This window comes from Chinchilla lanigera, unplaced genomic scaffold (assembly GCF_000276665.1).
Source record: "Chinchilla lanigera isolate Chin_1 unplaced genomic scaffold, ChiLan1.0 scaffold00031, whole genome shotgun sequence".
Lineage (NCBI taxonomy): Eukaryota > Metazoa > Chordata > Mammalia > Rodentia > Chinchillidae > Chinchilla > Chinchilla lanigera.
The window spans coordinates 11,904,231-11,923,872 of record NW_004955432.1 but is presented as its reverse complement, the minus strand read 5'-3'; the positions used below and the strand labels follow the sequence as shown (position 1 = coordinate 11,923,872).

Genomic DNA, 19,642 nt, shown 5'->3' with positions numbered 1-19,642 from the left:
CAATCAATGAATGGATAAAAAGATGGATTTTTTTTTAATACAATGAAGTACTATTCAGCCATGAAGAAAGGTAAACGAGGCATTTATAGGTAAATGGATGGACCTTGAGCCTATACTCAATTGAAATAAATTGGACACACATGTGTTAATTCTACATTGTCTCTCTGGCATGAGAAACTGAAAGTATAAGTGAAAACCATAATGGATAAAAGGTATTGTGAAGTAGGAAGAAACTGTTCGAAAGGAAAGGGGCATTAGGGTGGTGGAGGGAGAAAAGAAAGGAAGAGAAAAGAAAAAAACAGGCAAAGAAGGATGAAATGGAAACAAAGCTTTGTAAATAAAGGGAGTAAAGGAGCTTAAGGAGGGTAGGGGAATGGGAAAAATAGGACTCAATATATATCATGTACAGGTACAAATTCCCTATGATGAATGTGATCATTCTGTATATCTGAATTGCACCTATAAACTTAATTTTAAAAAAATGAAAGAAATTAAGCCAGGTGAGTAAGCACAGGTCGGCTCTTGTGGGGCCTCTTAATCCGTGATAAGAAAGTAAGATGAGAAGCCGTGGGAAAGAGGGTTTTAGAAGCAAGGAAATTATGTAACCCGATTTATGCGTTTTAAAGGTGGCCTGGGCTGCGGGAGAAGGGAACGGGGATTAGGGAGAGAACAATGACGGTGTTGTTCTGGCCTGGAGGCCAGCACAGCTTGGGCCACCGCGACCGCAGGACAAATGCAATGAACTGGATGATTTGAGATTTATTCAGGATTATGGTGATTTTCAAGGCAGGCCCATGCATATTTTGTTTTGTTTTGTTTTGTTTTGAGCTGAGAAGGTGAGCTAGGTGCAGGCCTGAAGGTGTCGGTGACACCCGGGGACAGGCAGCCCAGGAGGACAGAGGTGGGTCCGAGGGGTTCCAGCCGCGGTCCGGTCCTCGGCGCCCTGCTCCGGTGGCTGCAGCGGTCTGAGCCACTCGGATGAGGATCTTTTGGGCGCACTGCTTTCCCAGGGGCATGTCCTCCAACGCGCTTCACCTGCGCTGCCGGAGCGGTCTTAGGCACCTGTTCTCGCCCTTCTCTCTTTAAAGTTGCAGGGTGCAGAAGGAGACCCTGGGTGGGACCGCGGGCGAGTGGAGCACCCGGAGCGGAGCGGGGCGGGGCGGGGCGGGGCCGCAGAGTCAGGGTCCGCTCGGCGCTGCTGCCGGCTGCGCTCTGTGCCCGCTGCGCTCCCTGTGCCCGCTGCGCCATGGCGAAGCTGCTGCTGCTCACCCTCGTGGGGCTGGCGCTGGCCCTCGTCAGGGACTACCGCTCTTCCTACCAGTAAGTCGGGCCGTCGTGAGGGCGCCCCGCCAGTGCCAGCGCCAGGAGCGCAGCTGTCCCCAAAGCAGGGTCCAGGCAGGTGCTGGATTCACGGGGCGTCCTAGATGTTTGCCCAGTTTCGGTGCCGCTCCAAAACGCGGTGTGAGGGGTGGAAAAAGCAGCTGTCAGAGCTGTGAGGAGCCAAGTTGTCAGCACGCAGACACTGCTGCGTGCGGAGGAGCTGTGTGCGCTGCCTGCAGACCCACTTCTGGGTCTGGCTGAGGAAGCCCAGTAACCGGCCTGGGCCCCTGAGCCCAGTAGTCTAGGGATAGGAAACTCCAGTCTCGGCTGCCTAGCCGTGACACTCACCTTCCAGGGGCGTGGAGGACCTCGATCTGAGGCCTCGCTAGCGGGGACAGAAGACCTGCATGCGACGGCCCAGGTACCAGGAGCAGATGCCCACCGCCCGGTGGGCTGGGGCAGCGAGGAGACAAACGCTGGCGTCTGTGCTTGGTGTCCCACGCTTGGCTTTTCCCTTAAGTGTGGGATCGTGGGCAAACCATTTTTAACTCAAAAACTTAGTGCTAAAAGCAAAACAAAACTGAGTGCTTCATTAAACTAGGAACAGTAATACACACTCATATAGGAAGCACCTAACATGCGGCCTTGGACACAGTAGCTGTGCAGTAAACATTTGCTTCCCTTTAAAATATTGAACCACCTGCTGGGGTGCTGGTGGGGGAGGAGATGTTTCCAGAAAGTATCAGAAGTGTCATGATAACTTTATCAGGGGCTCAAAGTCTAGAGATCATTCTACAAGATTCAGTCGATAATGTTATTTATTCTGAAGTCAAACATTAATACCAATGCAACGTTTTGGAATTTTTTTTTAATTATATGCTCTTATGGTCCAGTTAGCAGCTTCCATTCAGAATAGGGTTTTAACACACTGCTGTGGTTTTTCTCTTGTAACTGCTATTTTGAAATCACAGAATATTAGACAAATATTAGAAAACAAGCAGTTAGTGATTTAGGCTTTTACATGACGGAAGAGTCACTGTGAGTGTTTGTGCAGTACTGTTTGTTGTCAGGAGAGGGACAGAAGATCGATTGGGACAAGGCCTCCTGGAGTAGCCCACCCAGCGAGGAAGGGCGATCAGCCTACTGCCAGGAGGCACAAACACCTTGCTACTGGAAAGGGCCTCTGGGCCGGTAGCAGGAGGAGTATCTAGGTGCTCCCTGGTCATGTACAACCTCAGGTTCCACCAACACTGCTGAACCTGATCAGCATTACTTCACGATTCTGCAGAGGGTTGCTAGGCACCTCTGCAAAGGGCATTCAGACTCTGCCACCACGCAGGTTAGAAACTGAACAAAATGTCCTGGATCAAAAAATAACCTTTATCCCCTTTCCAGAGAGAAGGCATCTGCCTTTCAGGAAGATCATGAGTCTGCCCAAGGGAGAGAAGAGAGGCAAAGCGAGGTCTGACCCGGAGCCTCTGATCTGCAGAGATGGGGCGGATGTGTGTAGAGTTTGCAGAGGAAGTTACTGGGCCCAGGTCGGGAGGAGCTGGGGGAGACTCACAACAGGTGCCTGGAGGGATTTTCTGGGCCTGGGAGTGGAAGCAGCAGCGAGGGAGGGTTGGGAAGGCTTCCCTGAGCCCCACGCCCCCGCCATCCTTGCAGTCATCCGGCCTTGTGTGGTGGCATCTGCTGCATCAGCCCGGGGAAGGTCTGGGACAACAGCATCCTCAGAATGTGGCACAGGGGGCCCTGCAGAGGGGGCCTTCCTAAACTGGCCGTAGTGAGGCCGAACTGCTATGTTTCCGTTTTCTACAAGGAAGGCACAATGCCAGCCCAGTCCTTACCTGCATCTCTACCATCTGCGCCCACTCTCGGCAGCACTTTCTGTGGGAAGAGGGTTGTGGTGGATTCCTGACCGTGCCCTGGCTTAGGTCGCATTGCTACTTTCACGTTATTTTACCACTGTTATGGTTTAGGTTTCTATCTTGACGTCTCCCCAAAGCCTCATAGGTGGGGCTTGGAATATGGGGCATGGTACTTATCACTGGACCACCACTGACGACTTTATAGGTAATCGTGATAATGGGAAGTGAAGCCTGATTGGAGGAGGTGGGTCACTGGGGGCGTGGCCAGGAAGAGTCTGTTCCCTTCCCTCCTCCCGCCATGACTCTCTGCTTCCACCGCCCTGCCGTGGACTGTTTCTCCTCTGTGCCTTGGAGTCAGATAACTCCACAAACTGTGAACCAAATAAACCTTTCCTCCTTTAAGTACCACTTTACTCCAAGAAAGGTTTCAGCTTTCTTCTTTTCCTGAAAACTGAGGGATAATCACACCTACCACCGTAAGACACATGCAAATCTGGCACCTAATAGGTGTCCTATAATTATTTGCTTTGCAATTGACATACGATGTCTCAGAAACTCACTTGACTGTTATCATACCTCACTGAAACCCTAGGCCAAGGATGAATAACCCTCCAAGCCTCAGTTTCCCCAGCCAGGGCCTGCACAGCACCTTCACAGTCTGATGCCTGAGGCTGTAATGCCATAAAACAAGCCGGGGACCTCTGCAGAGCCTCCTCCCTCTGCACACGCCCTGTTCCTTGGGGAAGTCACAGGAATCAGCAGGTACACTGGGCAAAACTGCAGGAGGTCTGGGAGTGTCCTTTCCACAGAGAAGGAGGTAAAGGGCATTCCGGGTGGAGGGGAAATGTGACACAAGGAAAAGAGTCAGGAAAGAGACGCAAGGAAGAGAGACTTTCCCATCATGAAGCCTAACTCCGAATCCCAACGTTACCTTTCTAAAGAAGAGACCACATGGAAATGGCTCAGCCTCTCTGCACCTCGGTTTTCTTACCAAAAGAACAGGGAAAAGGAGAATCTTTGTCTCAAAGGCAGCTAAGGAAGGTTAAATAAAGAAGTGTATGTGAGAGACCTTCGTGTGGAGCCTGGCACATAGTGGGAACACAGTGAATGCACAGTAAAGGCCAACAGAAGCTTGACTGCCGAGGGCGCATGTGGCCCCAAAGTTCCAGAACAGCTTCGGGCTGCACAGCGCTCTCTGCGGCAGGGGGCCAGCATGTGTTTGCACAGAAGCATTCACAGCAAGGTTGCGTGATTTCGGGACAGAGTTCGGAGGCTTGTGACCTGGGAACATATCTCACTGAACCTCATCCCTCAGACCTGAAGTGTTTGAACTTCATCAAGCCCCTGACAAAATACTTCCTGATAATTTGAAGACAGGTAGAAAAATATGCTCTGGATAAAGTAACACAGTATCAAGTGCCTCTTCCAACTGTTCCGCAATGTTATTCATGAATTTTGCCTCGTTAGAACACTTGATGGGAGACTTGCATTCCTATTGGCTTCAATCCCAGCTTAGCACTTTAAACTATGTGGCTTATTCTTAGAAGCCCTCTTAATCTTAGTCATCTGTAATTAGGGTGGAGTTTGGAGGTTAAAAGGAGGTATGCACAGCACCTGAACTGCAGGGTCAATGCCAGCCCATCGAAATATGGCTTGTGTGGGCCATGCATTAGAACTCAAAGCAACTGGGTGCAGACTTAATGCCTTCTTGCCTAGCTGGGCTCCTGTTCATTGTGATTATTCCACCATTTCCAGGTTAGAGATCACCTTGCAGAGAGAGATGCACGAATCAGAATAGGACCCCAGCAGTTTTGCCTTTCTCTGTCCTCTGTGAATAGATCACATTTAATGAGCCCTGTGAGCGAGGCAGTGGACCTTCTGTTTGTGTGGTTTTCAGTGAGGGGGCAGCTAATTTGGCTGTTTGGGGCATTTTTCACAAGTTTTGGCCCATTCATCGGTTTCACATCCTTGACTCCCTTTTTCCGGGCGACTGTTTGCATTGTCTCTAGTTATGATCTTTATTTACCATTAATATCTCATACTTGTCCTTTGACTTTGTTGCTTGCCTGGGGTCTTTCATAATGGTGGATCACAATCCACTTAGTAGCTTATGACCAGTAATTTTTAAAAAATGAAGTAGTATTAAACAGAAAAGATAAGCATACGTCACATGGATTACGGTATTGTTTGTCAATCTATTATTTCTGGTGGGGGTGAGGGTATGTGTGGGGTGTGGGGGGGGGTGTGCATTTGTGCCATTTAAAAAGCTTTTCCTCAAGTGTTTCTCAGTCTGAAAAGTTTATGCACTAAGGCTGTATTGTTTTCCTTTTTCTTTTTGCAGACTTGTGTCATTATTTTTTCTCTTTATTTCTTTTTATTTTAAAAAGAACAAAAATAAACAATAAAAACAATAGTATAAAATTCAAGGAGGCTGGGGATTTAGCTCAGTGGCACAGCACCTGCCTGGCAAGTGCAAGGTCATGAGTTCGATTCCCAGTACTGGAAGAAATACTTTGTACCTCTTATCCATCAAATAATTACACAAGGGTATTATCAGTGACAGAAGCTACATTTAGTATAGTATAAAATTCAAGGAGGCTGGGGATTTAGCTCAGTGGCACAGCACCTGCCTGGCAAGTGCAAGGTCATGAGTTCGATTCCCAGTACTGGAAAAAACACCAATAAAATAAAATAAAATAAAATTTGAAAACAAGACTGTAGGAGAGTAACAATGGTCAGTAGATTATGCATTGTTATTTTGAAAGTAGTTGCTCATAATACAAGATATAAATATGAAAAACTGATCAAGCAATATAAGCATGAGATAATAGCAATTAGTAGTATATCTATTTAACTACCTTGTGTGTGTGTATATATATATTTTTTTCCTTTTCCCTTCCTTCTTTTCTCTTTTCCCCCATTCCAGCTTCTGCTTCCTTTTGAGCATTTTCTTCCCATTTCACAGTATCTGTTGTACATTTTGGGTCTTGTTTACCCTCTCAGCTTCTTACACCAGGGAGATAATACGATATTTACACGTGCGAAGCTGATTTATTTCACTTATGAGTGTGGACTCAGGTCACATCCATTTCCCTATAAAGGTCTCAAGTTATTCTTCTTTACAGCTGAGTCATACTCCATTGTACTTTTGTCATTATGCTATCAGATTTCCACTTTAGTCTACCAGGCCGTGTGGTAGACTCTGTCCCCTTGAAGTCTGCCTTCTAAATTCACACTAATTGTCCCAAAAGCCACAATCTCCTTCCAGACCAAACCTGTCTCCCCTCGTGTTTATCTCTCTATCTCTGATTCTCTGCTCTGACTGTCCACTGGGACAATGGAGTTGCTTCTGCAAAACAGATCTCCAGGCCAGCCCCGCTGAGACAGTGGAATTTCTGAATGAATGAAAGCTCAATGATTAAATCATTAAATTTGTAGCATGTCAGTAAGGACTGCATGCAGTGTCTGTTTACCTCTAGCCCATCCTCCTCTTTCGGTGACAGTAAATCTCCAAGAAGGCAAGTGAAGAATCTCTCAGCCTGTGTTTAGGAAGTACGATTCCTGGGTATTTTTGGAAATATATAATTTTTTCTAGAAATTATATTTACTGTTTTGGTCTCTCTGCTAAACTGTGATCTGTTTTTGTTTTGTTTTGTTTTGTTTTGTTTTTTTCAAATGCCTCATCTTAGCTGTGGTCAGGCAGCCTGCTGGTACCTCCTTCTCACATTTGTTCCTTTTTCCTTTGTTCTTCATCCAAAAACTCCTCCATGATGTTTATGTTCTCAGATTTAATAAGTTGTGTGTATGTATTGTGTGGGTGTGTGTGTGTGTGTACAGGTTCATCTGGGCATGCACATTTAGGTAATACTTTTGTATAGGCTGACTTTGGCTATGTTTTTCTGAAGTTTCAAATCCTTTCAGTGCATGTGCATGTATAAGGATTACACCTAAAAGTAGATGTCCAGGCCGGACTGTGGAACCAGTCTGGCAAGATGATAGGAGGCCCATCTGTCAGTAACTGTAAAACATTAAGGTGCTAAATTGGAACCATGTGGCCATTTAACTCAGCTTTCCAGATAAGAGTCTCCACATGAGTGACGAAACAGTTCCTACCCCTGCCAAAGTGCACAGAGCACGCAGAGGACACTATGTGTCTCTTTTGTGTCTCTGTCCACCTCTGCACACAGCAGTGCTTGCACAACTCGATGTCACACTCCAAGGTCCCTACTGGCCTTGCTCTGTCCTTGCCTCATAGCATTACAGGTACCAGGGCCACTGACTCTAGGCTTATAATCCAGGTAAAGTACAGTTAAGGGAAATGTGCGGACTGCTTTACCTTTGCAACCTAATTCTAATTTCTCAACAGCGTATGTGTGTGTCATTTTCCCTTCTAGAAAACGAATGAATGCTTTCCGTGAAGTAACGCCAGTGGAACTTCCTAACTGTCATTTTGTCAAGGGAATAGGTACGTATGAGAGGGGGAATTCTCTCACTCGAACTGCCAGTGTGTGATCCTACTATGTATCTCGTAAGTACTGTGTTCAAAAACACAACATAGAGGCAGGAGAGTATTATTAAGTCAAAAGTTAATTATAAATATATAGTTTGACTTTTGACTTCACCAAGATATTGACAATGCATTGGCAGTTTTGATCATTTTGTGTTTTGTCAGTAGTGCAAAAGCAATAGTCAGAACACGTCTTGATTTTACAGTAATATAACCAGGAGATGGCAAAAGGCTCAAAAAAGAGGGAGGTGAAGTATCCAGGAAAGAATCTATTAAAGAAAAAAAAAAAAGCTCTTACAGCTCTTGTGCAATTACCACAAGATCTGTGCTCATGAGGGTTGCAGAGGAACGTTTTTCCCAGAAGCTCTCAGTGGAGTTCCACTTAGATCTCATTAGTCAGACCTGGAGGACAGACTGGTATCCTAGCTGCAAGGGAAGCTGTGAAAGTCAGTATGGGCTCCTCTGTGGGAGGCCAGCCCTGTCAGCGAGGATGTCAGGGCAGAAGAATTGCAGCTTTTGACAACCAACGGACAGTGACACAAGGTTCAATTCCCCATTGAGTTTCAACCAACCAGCCTTGTTATTTGAGGACAACTTGTTTGAGATATGTGCTCTTAATACGTGTTGGTTGGGGAGTGTTTTTGTTTTTAGAATTACTTCTCAGTTGACTACAGTTCAGGAGGCAAGAGCAGAAGACTCATCCAGTCATTCTATGACCAGAATTATTTGAAAAGGATACATCTCCAGTAAGAGTATGAATACAAAACCAAATAGTCCATTTACCTCTAGCTTAATTGAAATTTTTAAAAAGTATGTACATTTAAAGTATAACTAACTTGAAAGAGTGATATTTTGTTGATACTTCTAAGTGATAGTAAATGCGTTTTCTCAGTCATCCAAAATGTATCCACATTTTCACTGAAGCATTTAGAATTTGCTTATATTTCTAATCTGGTTTTCAAAGTGTTCTACTTGGAACTCTTAAACATCAATGTACATTTACAGTTTACTCTGCATCTTTAGAAAAACAGCCTTGCATGTCTATCATTGTGTTCCCTACAACAACCATTGAGAAAAGTTAATGATTATTCAATAGGTCACTCATGTATAGCTCTATTTATTTTCTTTAGAAGCCACTTTGAAGATACCAAAGTATAGTACAACAGCTATTGATAATCTCCTACCTCTTCTGTCTGTAACTCACTATTATTTGTCCATTTGTTTTCCTGAGAAACTATCTTGTAGATAATAATATGTGAAACAATAACCATTGATAATTTCCTACTACTTTGTCTGTAATTTGGTAAGCCCCCCCTATTATTATGTTACCCTTCTTTTACTCTTTAAAATTAAAAAAAAAAGAGAGAGAGAGAGAAACCGCAGCCTCTTTTCAAGTGATTGCACCTTTTGTGCATTTTGTATATTTCCATAGACTTATCAATTATCAGACTAAGAAAAGGCTCACGTCCACCAGCTTGAAACAAATATATTAAATATAAATTTTAACTACACTTAACGATATTAATATATTTAAAATTTCCATATAATCACATCAATCAATTTGAATAAATGAGGGGATAAATGACTCTGAACTTATCAAAGAAGAGTCCTATTTTCAAGTTAGGGGTGATAATAAAGGACTCTCCAGCTTCCTACAAAAATGGCCGACAATCTGTACTTTCTTCTACAGACTCGGGTGCTGAGGACTTGGAGATATTGCCAAATGGGCTGGCTTTCATTAGTGCTGTGAGTGTTTTCTCTGAGGGATTTTGCTCTAGAACACTTTTTGGAACTGGCAGTTTAAATCTTGTTCCTAACGCTTCTGTATACTAATGCCCACTTAAAATAAAGTGGGCAGTCATGTGCCTTCCTGGTGGGCTGGTAGCTGTGTCACCTCCATTCTTGCTGCAGGTGAGGGGAGGGTTTGTGTGGGGATCTGCAGGGGCAGGTGGCTTTCAGCATCTCCTGTAGCCCTGTGACCAGCCCTGCGTGCACCCACTCCCACCGACCTCCTCTCTCAGCATTTGAAGTGGTTGCGTCGAGCCTGCCTTTTCTTCTTCTGCCTTCAAGGGATTAAAATACCCTGGAATAAAGAGCTTTGAACCTGATAAGCCAGGAAAAATACTCCTGATGGACCTGAACGACGATAATCCAGCAGTGTCAGAGCTGAACATCGTAGGAAATAAATTGGATTCAGCTTCCTTTAACCCTCACGGGATTAGCACTTTCACAGATGCAGGTAACAGTATTTACTGTTTACTAAAATGCAATGGCAGACTAAAAAAAAGAAACAGAAAACTGTGCCAATGAGTGGACATTGCATCTCAGCCAACCAAAGCATAAAATAAATAATGTTCTTCTTTTGAATTCTAAATTTTACTCCCTCTGTTAACTAAGTATAATATTTAACCAATCTAAATGTGTGAGACTGATAAATACTTAAGGTTTGTAAAGCTTCTGATTTTATAAAACACCAACATTCACATTTTTTTTTACCAACATTCACATTATCTCCATCATTACCATGATAATATTCATCCGTACTCAATATAGATCTTCCTTTTTAATCAACTTGAAAGAGTCAGGCATTCACAGGAATAAATGTTTCTGACCTAAGTGCTCTGTGACCTATACGGCCAGAGACAGGAAGTCACTAAGGTCTATGTAGGCGTGATTATGCACACCCATAATCCCAACACTGGGGAGGCTGAGGCCGGAGGATGGAGAATTGAAGGCCAGCCTGAATTGCATAGCTCTGTCTCAAAAGAAAGCAAAACAATAAAGAAAGGAAATGTAAGGAAGTCATGGACAGCATTAGCTTACTCTGCTGCTCGGGCAAAACCGCCTCATTTTGATACATTTGATACCTGTCGCTCACATCCTTCACGCTTTCATCCCAGGTTTCTTTCTATGTGCTGTTATTTTCTTATTCCCTAAGTTAATTTCCAAGCTCAGTTGCTCCCAGAAACACTTAGGAGTTTGAAAAATCCCAGTACCCCGTGATTCTGATTACTGTGGTCTGAGCAAGGCCTAGGCAACAGCACTTGTTCAAAGTTCAGGTATACTTGTCCAGAAAAAAATGTGCCAGTGACAAAAGCTTCGATGCCCATTACTCCCTTCCTTATCAGAGGCCCCCCGTTCAGTCCCTTCCCAGCTGTCCCTACTGTGGGGAGTGAAAATTGCTGCCTGGTGTTACTCACAAGCACGCTTTCCCCTTTTCCTCCCTTTCTTTCTCCTTCCCTTCTCTACCCCTGTCTCCCTCCTTTCCTCCCTCCCTTCCACCTCATCTTGCTGTTGATCCCTTTCTCCTTCAAGAAAAGTCTCCTCTCTGATGTCCAATTCATTCATCTGTCCTGGTTCCGACCCAACCGCCGCTGTCCTCCCCTGCTTGAGCTTCTGTCACTCACTGACAGCTTTTGGAGCCTTCTCTCTGAGGTTCGACTCAACCTTTTACTGCCTCTTTATTCTATTTCAGAAATTTCAAGTCAGTGTCACTGTGCCTATATTCTAGAACATTCCCAAATGTGAATCACTGGTACTATTATTATTATTTCCTCATTGGCCCTTCAGTTCCAGGACTGAAGTTGCTTCTTTTAATGGTCTTCTATCCATTCACTCATTCATCATTATATTTTATCTTAAAAACATTTTCAAGTGCAAAGAAATAGAGTGGTTGGTATGTGTACATTTTTCATGATAAAAGGAGGTGGTATAAAAACTCTTCTATCAGTTGCTGTGGCTTTAAAAACTACATCAAGGAGCCCTTTGTGCAACCGTGCCTTTGGACTCACTTTGCAATGGCCGTCATGGATTCCGCTGTGTGACAGGACCTGAATATAGTTCATCTGCTCATAGATTCTGAGGTTTTGATCACTTTTATACTCATTACAGTGCCAAAACACTTTTGAATATGGATCGTCTGAATTTCCTCTGAATAAATTTCTAGAATTAGAAGCTACTGCACAAAGTGTAAATCAGGCTTGCATTCCCACTGTGTTTAACTTCTTTTTTAAATGTTTGATTTTATTGGCACATGTTTGCAGCATATGCAATTTACAGTCATCTTGGGGAGTGGTCCATGTGCACACCACAGCACGTTGCTTCATGAGTCCCCTTCCGCTTCCCTCCATCTCTCTCCCTCCTCCAGCTCGCCTATCCCACTTTCATTCTTGTTGATATTATGAAGCTTAGCTCATGTTGTGGCATAAATGTTGACATTAATTGAGGTTATTAGGTTCCTATACATGGTACATTTTTATACTACTTATTTCCCTTCCCCTCCTCCTCAGCCCTCACCCTTGTTCCCTTGCACCACTTCCCTATTGCAAGAGATCCATCTCCTTGCCTTCTTCTATCCATACTTACTATTCTCTTTGTTTGTACTTTGCTTCATTCAAATGAGAGATACCATATGGTTTTTAAACTTGTGTGTCTGATTTATTTCACTCAACATTGTATTTTCCAGGTGCATTCATTTTTCTACAAATGTCTCACATCTGTCCTTCTTTATAGTAGAGTAGTATTCCATTATATATAGATACCATATTTTCTTTATCCAGTCTGTTGATGGGTATACAGTCTGTTTCCAGGTTTTAGGTATCATGAGTTATGCTGCTATAAACGTTAGTATGCAAGTATTGCTGTAGTGTGATGTAGATGATGTCTTCTTTGGAGAAGATCTCTAGCAAGGGGGATCTCTGGGTCATACAGAATTTCTAATTTCAGTTCTTTGAGAAATTTCCATACTGGTTTCCATGACAGTTGTACTAGTTTACATTTCCACCAACAATAAAGGAGGGTTCCTTTTCACCACAGCTATGCCAGCATTTCTTACTCTTTAATTTTTTAATGATTGCCATTCTTTCTAGAGTAAGATGAAATCTTAGTGTTATTTTAATTTGTGTTTCTCTAATGGCCAGAAATGTTGAGAATTTCTTCCTATATTTGTTGACCATTTGTATTTCTTCCTCTGTGAAGTGTCCGTTCATTCCTCCTGGCCATTTTTTGACTGGATCTTTAATTTTAGATGATGTAATTGTTTGAGTTCTTTGTATATTCTAGCTATTAGTCCTCTAAGGAGTAGCTGAAAACATTTTCCCATTCTGTAGGTTGTCTATTCACTCTACTGATTGATTCTTTTTCTGTTCAGAAGCTTTTTAGTCTGATAGAATCCTATTTGTTGATTGTTATTTCTTGTGCAATTGAGGTTCCGCTTAGAAAATATTTTCCTACACCTAGATCTTCAAGTGTTTTACCTATTTTATCTTCCAGGAGGTTTAATGTTTCTTTTTTAATGTTTAGGTCTTTGATGCATTTTGATTTTAATGTAGTATATGGTGAGAGATAAGAGTTCAGTTTCAGTCTTCTGCGTACAGATAACCAGTTTTCCTAGCATTACTTATTGAATAGGCTATCTTTCCTCCAATATATGCTTTTGCCCCTTTTGTTAAAGATCAAATACTTGAACGTGTCTTGGGAAGTTTCTGTGTCCTCAGTTCTGTTCCATTGGTCCATGTCTTTTTTTGTTTCAGTATCATGCCGTTTTTATCACTACTGCTTTGTAGGCTAGCTTGAAGTGAGGTATTGCTATGTTGTCTACTTTGCTCTTATTGCCCAGAATTGCTATCTGTGTCACTTCTGGTTCCATATGAACTTTAGGACTATTTTCTCTACATCTGTAAAGCATGTTGTTGGTATTTTGACTGAGATCGCTTTAAATCTGCATAACAATTTTGGGAGTATGACCATTTTGACAATATTGATTCTGCCTCCTGCAGGGGGCATCTTTCCATTTTCTCATGTCCTCTTTAAGTCCCTTTTTCAGAATACTGTAGTTTCCTTTGTAGAGATCCTTCACTTCTTTGGTTAGGTTAATTCCTAGATATTTCATTTTTCTTGAAGCTGCTATGAATGGTATTGTTTCATAATTTCCTTCTCATCCTATTCATTGTTGGTGTACACAAATGCTAATGATTTCTGTGTGTTGATCTTGTATCCTGCTGCATTGCTGAAGGTTATTATTAATTCTAAGAGGTTTGGGTGGAGTTCTTTGGGTCTTCTATGCAGAATATTAAGTCATCTCTAAATAGTAATAATTTTAATTCTTCCTCCCCTATATGTATCCCTTTTTTCTCTTTCTCTTGCCTAATTGCTGTGGCTAATGTTTCAAGTACTATGTTGAGTGGAAGTGGTGATAGTGGACATCCTTGTCTTGCTCCTGCTTTTAGGGGAAATGCTTTTAGTTTTTCCCCATTTAGTACGATGCTGAGTATTGGTTTGTCATACAGAGTTTTTATCATATTCAGGTATGGTTCTTCTGTGCCTGTTTTCTACAGAGTTTTTATCATGAACAGGTGTTGGATTTATCAAAAGCCTTTTCTACATCTATTAACATAAACATATGGTTTTTGACCTTGCTTTTGTTTATGTTGCATTACGTTTATTGACTTATGTGTGTTGAACCATCCTTGCATCTCTGGAATGAAACCTACTTAATCATGATGTATGATCTTTTTGATAATGTGCTGCATCCTATTTGCTAATATCTTACTGAGGACTTTTGCATCTGTGTTCATTAAGGAGACTGGACTATAGTTTCCTTTTTTTAGATGGGTCTTTACCCAGTTTTGGGATCAGAGTGATACTGGCTTTCATGAATGAGTTTGGGAGTACACCATTACTAAATAAATCAAGAAACATACCAAAACCCACAAGATGTCCAATGGGAAGACAGATTAAATACTCCAGTGATACACTGAATATGTGATTCCCCAAGTACCTTCTTTGCTAGAGTTTCAGTGTTCACACACCAGTAACTCCTCTGATCCCTCCAGTGCTCTACTGATGCTAATTTAGAATCAGTACTTCTTTCTGCCCCCAAGTTGTAGGTATTCTTGCAGACACTGATCCAGTTTAGGTTCTTGAGTTAGAAACTCTTGCTGTCCCTCTCCCTGGGTGTGATGGTGGATTTGGCAGACAAGTTCATTGGCACAAAATTATCCACTGAGTAGGAATTATTGCTATGTAATCAAATCAGCTACAGCAGTAACAGGCTAATCTCAGGGCTAGCTGAGAAATAACCTACCATGAGACCCCATTTTCGGTCTCTCTTTAGCCTAGAGAAGAAATCTACAGTTACAGTATAAGCATCTTGACAACCCAAGTATTTATCCACAGTTACTGTGCACTAAATGTGATGGCTGTGTCTCTTCTACTGGTGGAAAACAGCATTCAGCAGTAATTTTATAGAATCAGTTGTCTAAAGCCCAGAGGCTTGCAGGTGGGATAATGCCAGAGTGGGGAAGGAAAGAAAAACGAAACAAAAAGAGTTCTTTTAGGTCCTCTGCTCTGGGGTATGGGAAGGAGGAAATATGAGGGAGGCAAAGGCCCCTAATGATGGTAAAGGGTATGTTACGTATCTAGAGGGAGATAATTGGGAAAACCAGGTACAAAATTGGTAGTGACCAATGCAGATAGGGAAAGATTCTATGAGTGATACAAATATTAGAGAAGTTAAAGGGAAATGAATGCAAGGAAAGAGAGGAAAGAAAAGACCAGCTGAGAATGAATAAGATACAGGAGAAAGGGGCTGGGGATTTAGTTCAGCGGCACAGTGCCTGCCTGGTAAGTGCAAGGTTGTGAGTTCGATTCCTGGTACCAGAAGAAAAACAAAACAAAACAAAAGATACAGGAGAAAGAGGTCAGGTGAGATCTGGATAAAAGTGGGAGGGATGTAAAGGGAGAATTCCCTTGGCCTCTATAAACCGCATTGGGAGGAAGAAAGCAAAGGGAAGAGAAACACATACCCAGACAGAAAAGAAAAAAAGGTAAAATAATGGAATAAAAATGTGGGGGAATCTATACAGAAGGGGAAAACAGCAAAGAATTTTTTTTAAAAAGTAAAAAATAAAAGTGAAAAAATGGTACAATCAAATAAATAGTAAAAAAAAAAAAAAAAGTTCTTGTTGTTTGAGACACATGGCTCTTTTCCCCTGCCCAGGCTTAAGGAGCAGAGCTCGGGCAGGACAGATCTCTGTGGGCGCTGGAGGTCTCAGGTGCCGTCCGCCCCCAGCACCGCGCGGTGCCTAGAGCTCTGCTCACAGTGGGAACAGGCGCCTACCTGAGCTTCCGGTCCTGTGCAGCTCAGGCTGAACCTGGCCTCCGACCTGGGAGCCTGGTCTGTGCTCACCAGCCCCTGCCTCTCAGCGGGACTCCCCTAGTCTGTGCTCCGCCTGCTAGCAGCCTCCAGTGACTGTCCTTCCCTCATCCACTCTGGGAACTTGGGTGTGAAGCAGCCCAGGGGCTGCTCTGAGCCCAGGTTCAAACCCTCAGCCCTTCCCTACAATGGCATTCCCTCCACGGTTGTAGCTGTGACCGCTTGTACCAAAGTCACTCACCAACTGCCGAGTGTAGAAGCTGCTCTGGAAGCAGCGTCCCGCACTTTCCTGGTTGGCTCCAACTGCAGGTGATTCTTTCGGTCTAGTTGCAGTTCTCTGGTTCTCCATGAGCAAATTGTTAATTTCGCTTTGGCTCCCAGGTGATGGCTAGCCAGCCACTGTTGGTGACACTACGTAGTCTCTCCTCTGAGGTTTGATCTATTTTTCCTGTATCACTTAATTCTATCTTCTTCTCCTCTGTCAGTTCCCTCGTGGTTCCTGGATAACCTCCACTCACTTCAGTTTCTCTCCAAACTGCTGTTTTCCAAACACTAGATGCTATGTCCTGGAGAAGCTGAGTTGCTGGCACTCACTGCTCCACCATTTTGAAGCTCACTTCCAGGCACTCTCTTCTCCGCCATTTTGGTACTCCATTTTGGGATTCTACTTTGAGACTCCATTTTGGGACTCCAAAACACCATTTTGTATTTAACTCCTGACTCATTCATTCCTCAGCCATCGCCAGAATCTTTCAATACTTCCTGTCCAGTGCCTATCATGTCCTTTGTTATCAGTATCATCCCTCCCATCCTGTCCTTCTCCCTCTATCAGGTTTCATTTTTCCTTAAGCACTTAACACCAACTAAAATAAACTTGTAGGTGCATCAAAACCATCTTAACTGGCTTCTCTGTTTAAGCTTCTTCAGTTCAATCCACTGTACATCTATCTCATCATTTGCCTTCGAACACCAATTTGATCACGTCAGAAGTTCCCAAAGACTTACTGCTTTTAAGGCAGAGACTATTGTCCTGTATCACCTGCTAAGCTCTGATCACACCTTTTTGACCTCTGAGACCGATTTTCTTTGTGTCCTAAAGTCCCATTAACCTATGGAAGCTGCTTCCACTTGCTGCTCTTCAGACGTTCTTATGGAGTCTGTCATGTGATACCACATAAATTATACCTGCACTTCTTTCTATCAGCAGTTTCCACATCTTTTTTTTTTTTTTTTTTTTTGGTTTTTCTCCAGTACTGGGAACCGAACTCATGACCTTGCGCTTGCTAGGCAGGCGCTTTGCCGCTGAGCTAAATCCCCAGCCCCAGTTTCCACATCTTTATCCCTTTTATCTGAACCCTGTGTGCTGTGGAGACCATTTGAACTACAAAGCCTCATCAGCCCTACGACATTAGTCTGAGTGACACTTCGTCGAAAGTTGATATTTTTCCTCCCGTGGAGTTTTGAGTTTTTAGATCTGTCACCCGTTCTTTAGCCACTTTTCTTTGGCTCAATCACAAATGCTTCTCTGTACAAAGAGATGAAAATATTCCATCTGCCTGACATGCTAAGTACTCGTTGGAGGTGGGTTGAAATTGCTTTTTGGAGACAGAGCTGACAGCTAAGAGCTCAGTTAATGTTTCAATTTTTGTTTTTAATCTCCTCTCAGATAATACTGTGTACCTGCTAGTGGTAAACCATCCAGATTTCAAGTCTACAGTGGAACTGTTTAAATTTCAAGAAGAAGAAAAATCACTTTTGCACCTGAAAACCATTAGACACAAGCTTCTGTCGAGGTACTGGGGTAGAGCGTATTTCTTTTTTCCTTCAGCAGCAGTGGACGTTTTTACCCATGTTTAGCTTTTCATTTTGCACAGCGCAGGTTCAGCACTCCTTTCTGATGATCATAAACTCCTAGAAAGGTTCTTAAGCAAACTCCTGAGGACATGGACCTCAGAGAAGGCCCATTCTCCGCCTTGTGTCTGAGGCCAGTCGGATGCCAGTTCATTGCTACTGAACCCAGAATCTTCAAGCACACTTTTACTAAGAAAATGCTTGGCTCCAAGACCAGACTTAGTAATTCAAACATAAACAGTGTTCATAGATGAGATCCACATTTTGAGCTTATTTACTTATTTTTATGTATATTAAATGATAGATGTTGCTGTAATTTCGTAGCATATATCCAAAATGAATGAAACCCCAGTGTATCTAAGTCCTCCCTGTACTCTTTCCTGCTGCTAGGTTGTAATAATTTATATGACAGCAGATTTTGGAAAGCACTTAGTTACATACTAGACTCCTTGACATTAGGACCTATGGGGAAAGAAAACCCCCAGGGCCTGTAATCCTGGTCAACCTAAAACAAAGTCAACTTCCTCACTCACCCTATGAAGATTTAGTTTATGGGACTGATGATGGATTTAGGAATATAATCTGACATCATCTTCTAAAATATTTACCTCCTCATTATAACTTGCTGGAATCCCAAGCTCTATCATTTAAGGACAGCATTCAAACATCCCCATATTTTTCAATCTAGATTTACCCCCTTTGCAGGAATCTAGCAATGTATGTGACATATGGTACACCCACCCTCTGTCACCTTTGCCCCCTCTTTCCTTTCTTATCTGTGGTTCTGAAGATTGGAGAGAAATTGAGTTACTGGATCAAGGTCAACCCATTCATTAGTGGACAGGTAGGAAGTAACATGCAGGCCTTCTGCACCCCAAGGATGAGTGAAAGTTTAGAGAACAGATTGGGGTAGAAGAGTTTATTCATACACTCAGCAAATGTACTCTAGAGCAAGAATGAGGTCACTGAGTGCTTGAAGAACTTAAAGAATACTAAGATCTAAAATAGGGCAAAATATGTAGAATAGAGAAGCTGGACTGCTGCTGCTACTGCTGCTGCTGCTGCTGCTGCTACTGATGATGATGATGATGATGTGATGCTGATGCTGATACTGATGATGATGATGATGATGTGATGCTGATGCTGATACTGATGCTGATGCTGATGCTGATGGTAGTAGTAATAGCTGTTGTTGATGAGCTTTGGTTCTAAATCAGTGGCTGTACTAGCCAATTTAAACAGATTCTTTTTATGACTTTTTGCAGATGCCTTCTTAATTAGGTGTTACTTTTATACCCACTGTGGATTTTTAAAAATTTGAAGTCCAGAGTATTTGTTAAGCTGCCTCAGATGACACCTTTAGTAAATGGTGTAGCTAGGATTTTTTAGTAAATGGTGTAGTAAATGGTGTAGCTAGGATTTTTAATCCTGGAAGCTTGAGTCCAGAGTGAAAATTTATTTTATCTTTTCCACCATTTAATCTTGGAACCCTGAGTTGTGTCCAATTTCCCAGACCTGGAGTATTTTTTTCAGGGCAAGTTACAAAAATATTGATCTTTAGCAGCATAGGACCAGGTTAAAAGTAACCATAGTGCCACAAATAATAAGAATGTGTCTTTCTTGACCCAAGAATTAGCCACTTGTATTTTGTTTTGTTTTGGAATTAATGGTTGTTTATTTCATTAATATTTCAATGACTACATTTATTATAATTCAGGTACGTTACTATTAATTTTATCACTAGCACTGGCATAGGTCATTGGTTGTATGCCAGGCATGGTGCCGAGGTCTTCCTACACAGGATTTCATCTCCTTCTTACCCCAGTCTTTCAAAGTCTAGAGAGAAAACTGCAGTTCAGAGAAGTGGCTCCAAGTTTAGTGACATGCTGTGGCCCCATGGTGTGACAGTAATAGCAGTGTCAGGATTCAAAGGGAACCCAT

General features: G+C 42.8%; 1 protein-coding gene across 2 annotated transcripts in view; it reads left to right on the top strand.

The window, feature by feature from the left end:
• Nucleotides 1-837: 837 nt before the first annotated feature.
• Pon1 (paraoxonase 1) overlaps nt 838-19,642 on the top strand; it is a 29,563-nt gene continuing 10,758 nt past the window's right edge. Inside the window, exons 1-5 of one of the 2 annotated variants that reach the window (XM_005388062.2) lie at nt 838-901; nt 7,583-7,653; nt 9,386-9,441; nt 9,766-9,934; nt 17,517-17,643. In XM_005388062.2, the coding sequence (XP_005388119.1) occupies nt 7,590-7,653; nt 9,386-9,441; nt 9,766-9,934; nt 17,517-17,643 (416 nt within the window). In that variant the 5' untranslated portion in view covers nt 838-901; nt 7,583-7,589. Of the gene's footprint in view, nt 902-1,167; nt 1,321-7,582; nt 7,654-9,385; nt 9,442-9,765; nt 9,935-17,516; nt 17,644-19,642 lie in introns of those variants that run through there. The other variant, XM_005388060.2, reaches the window with a different exon arrangement.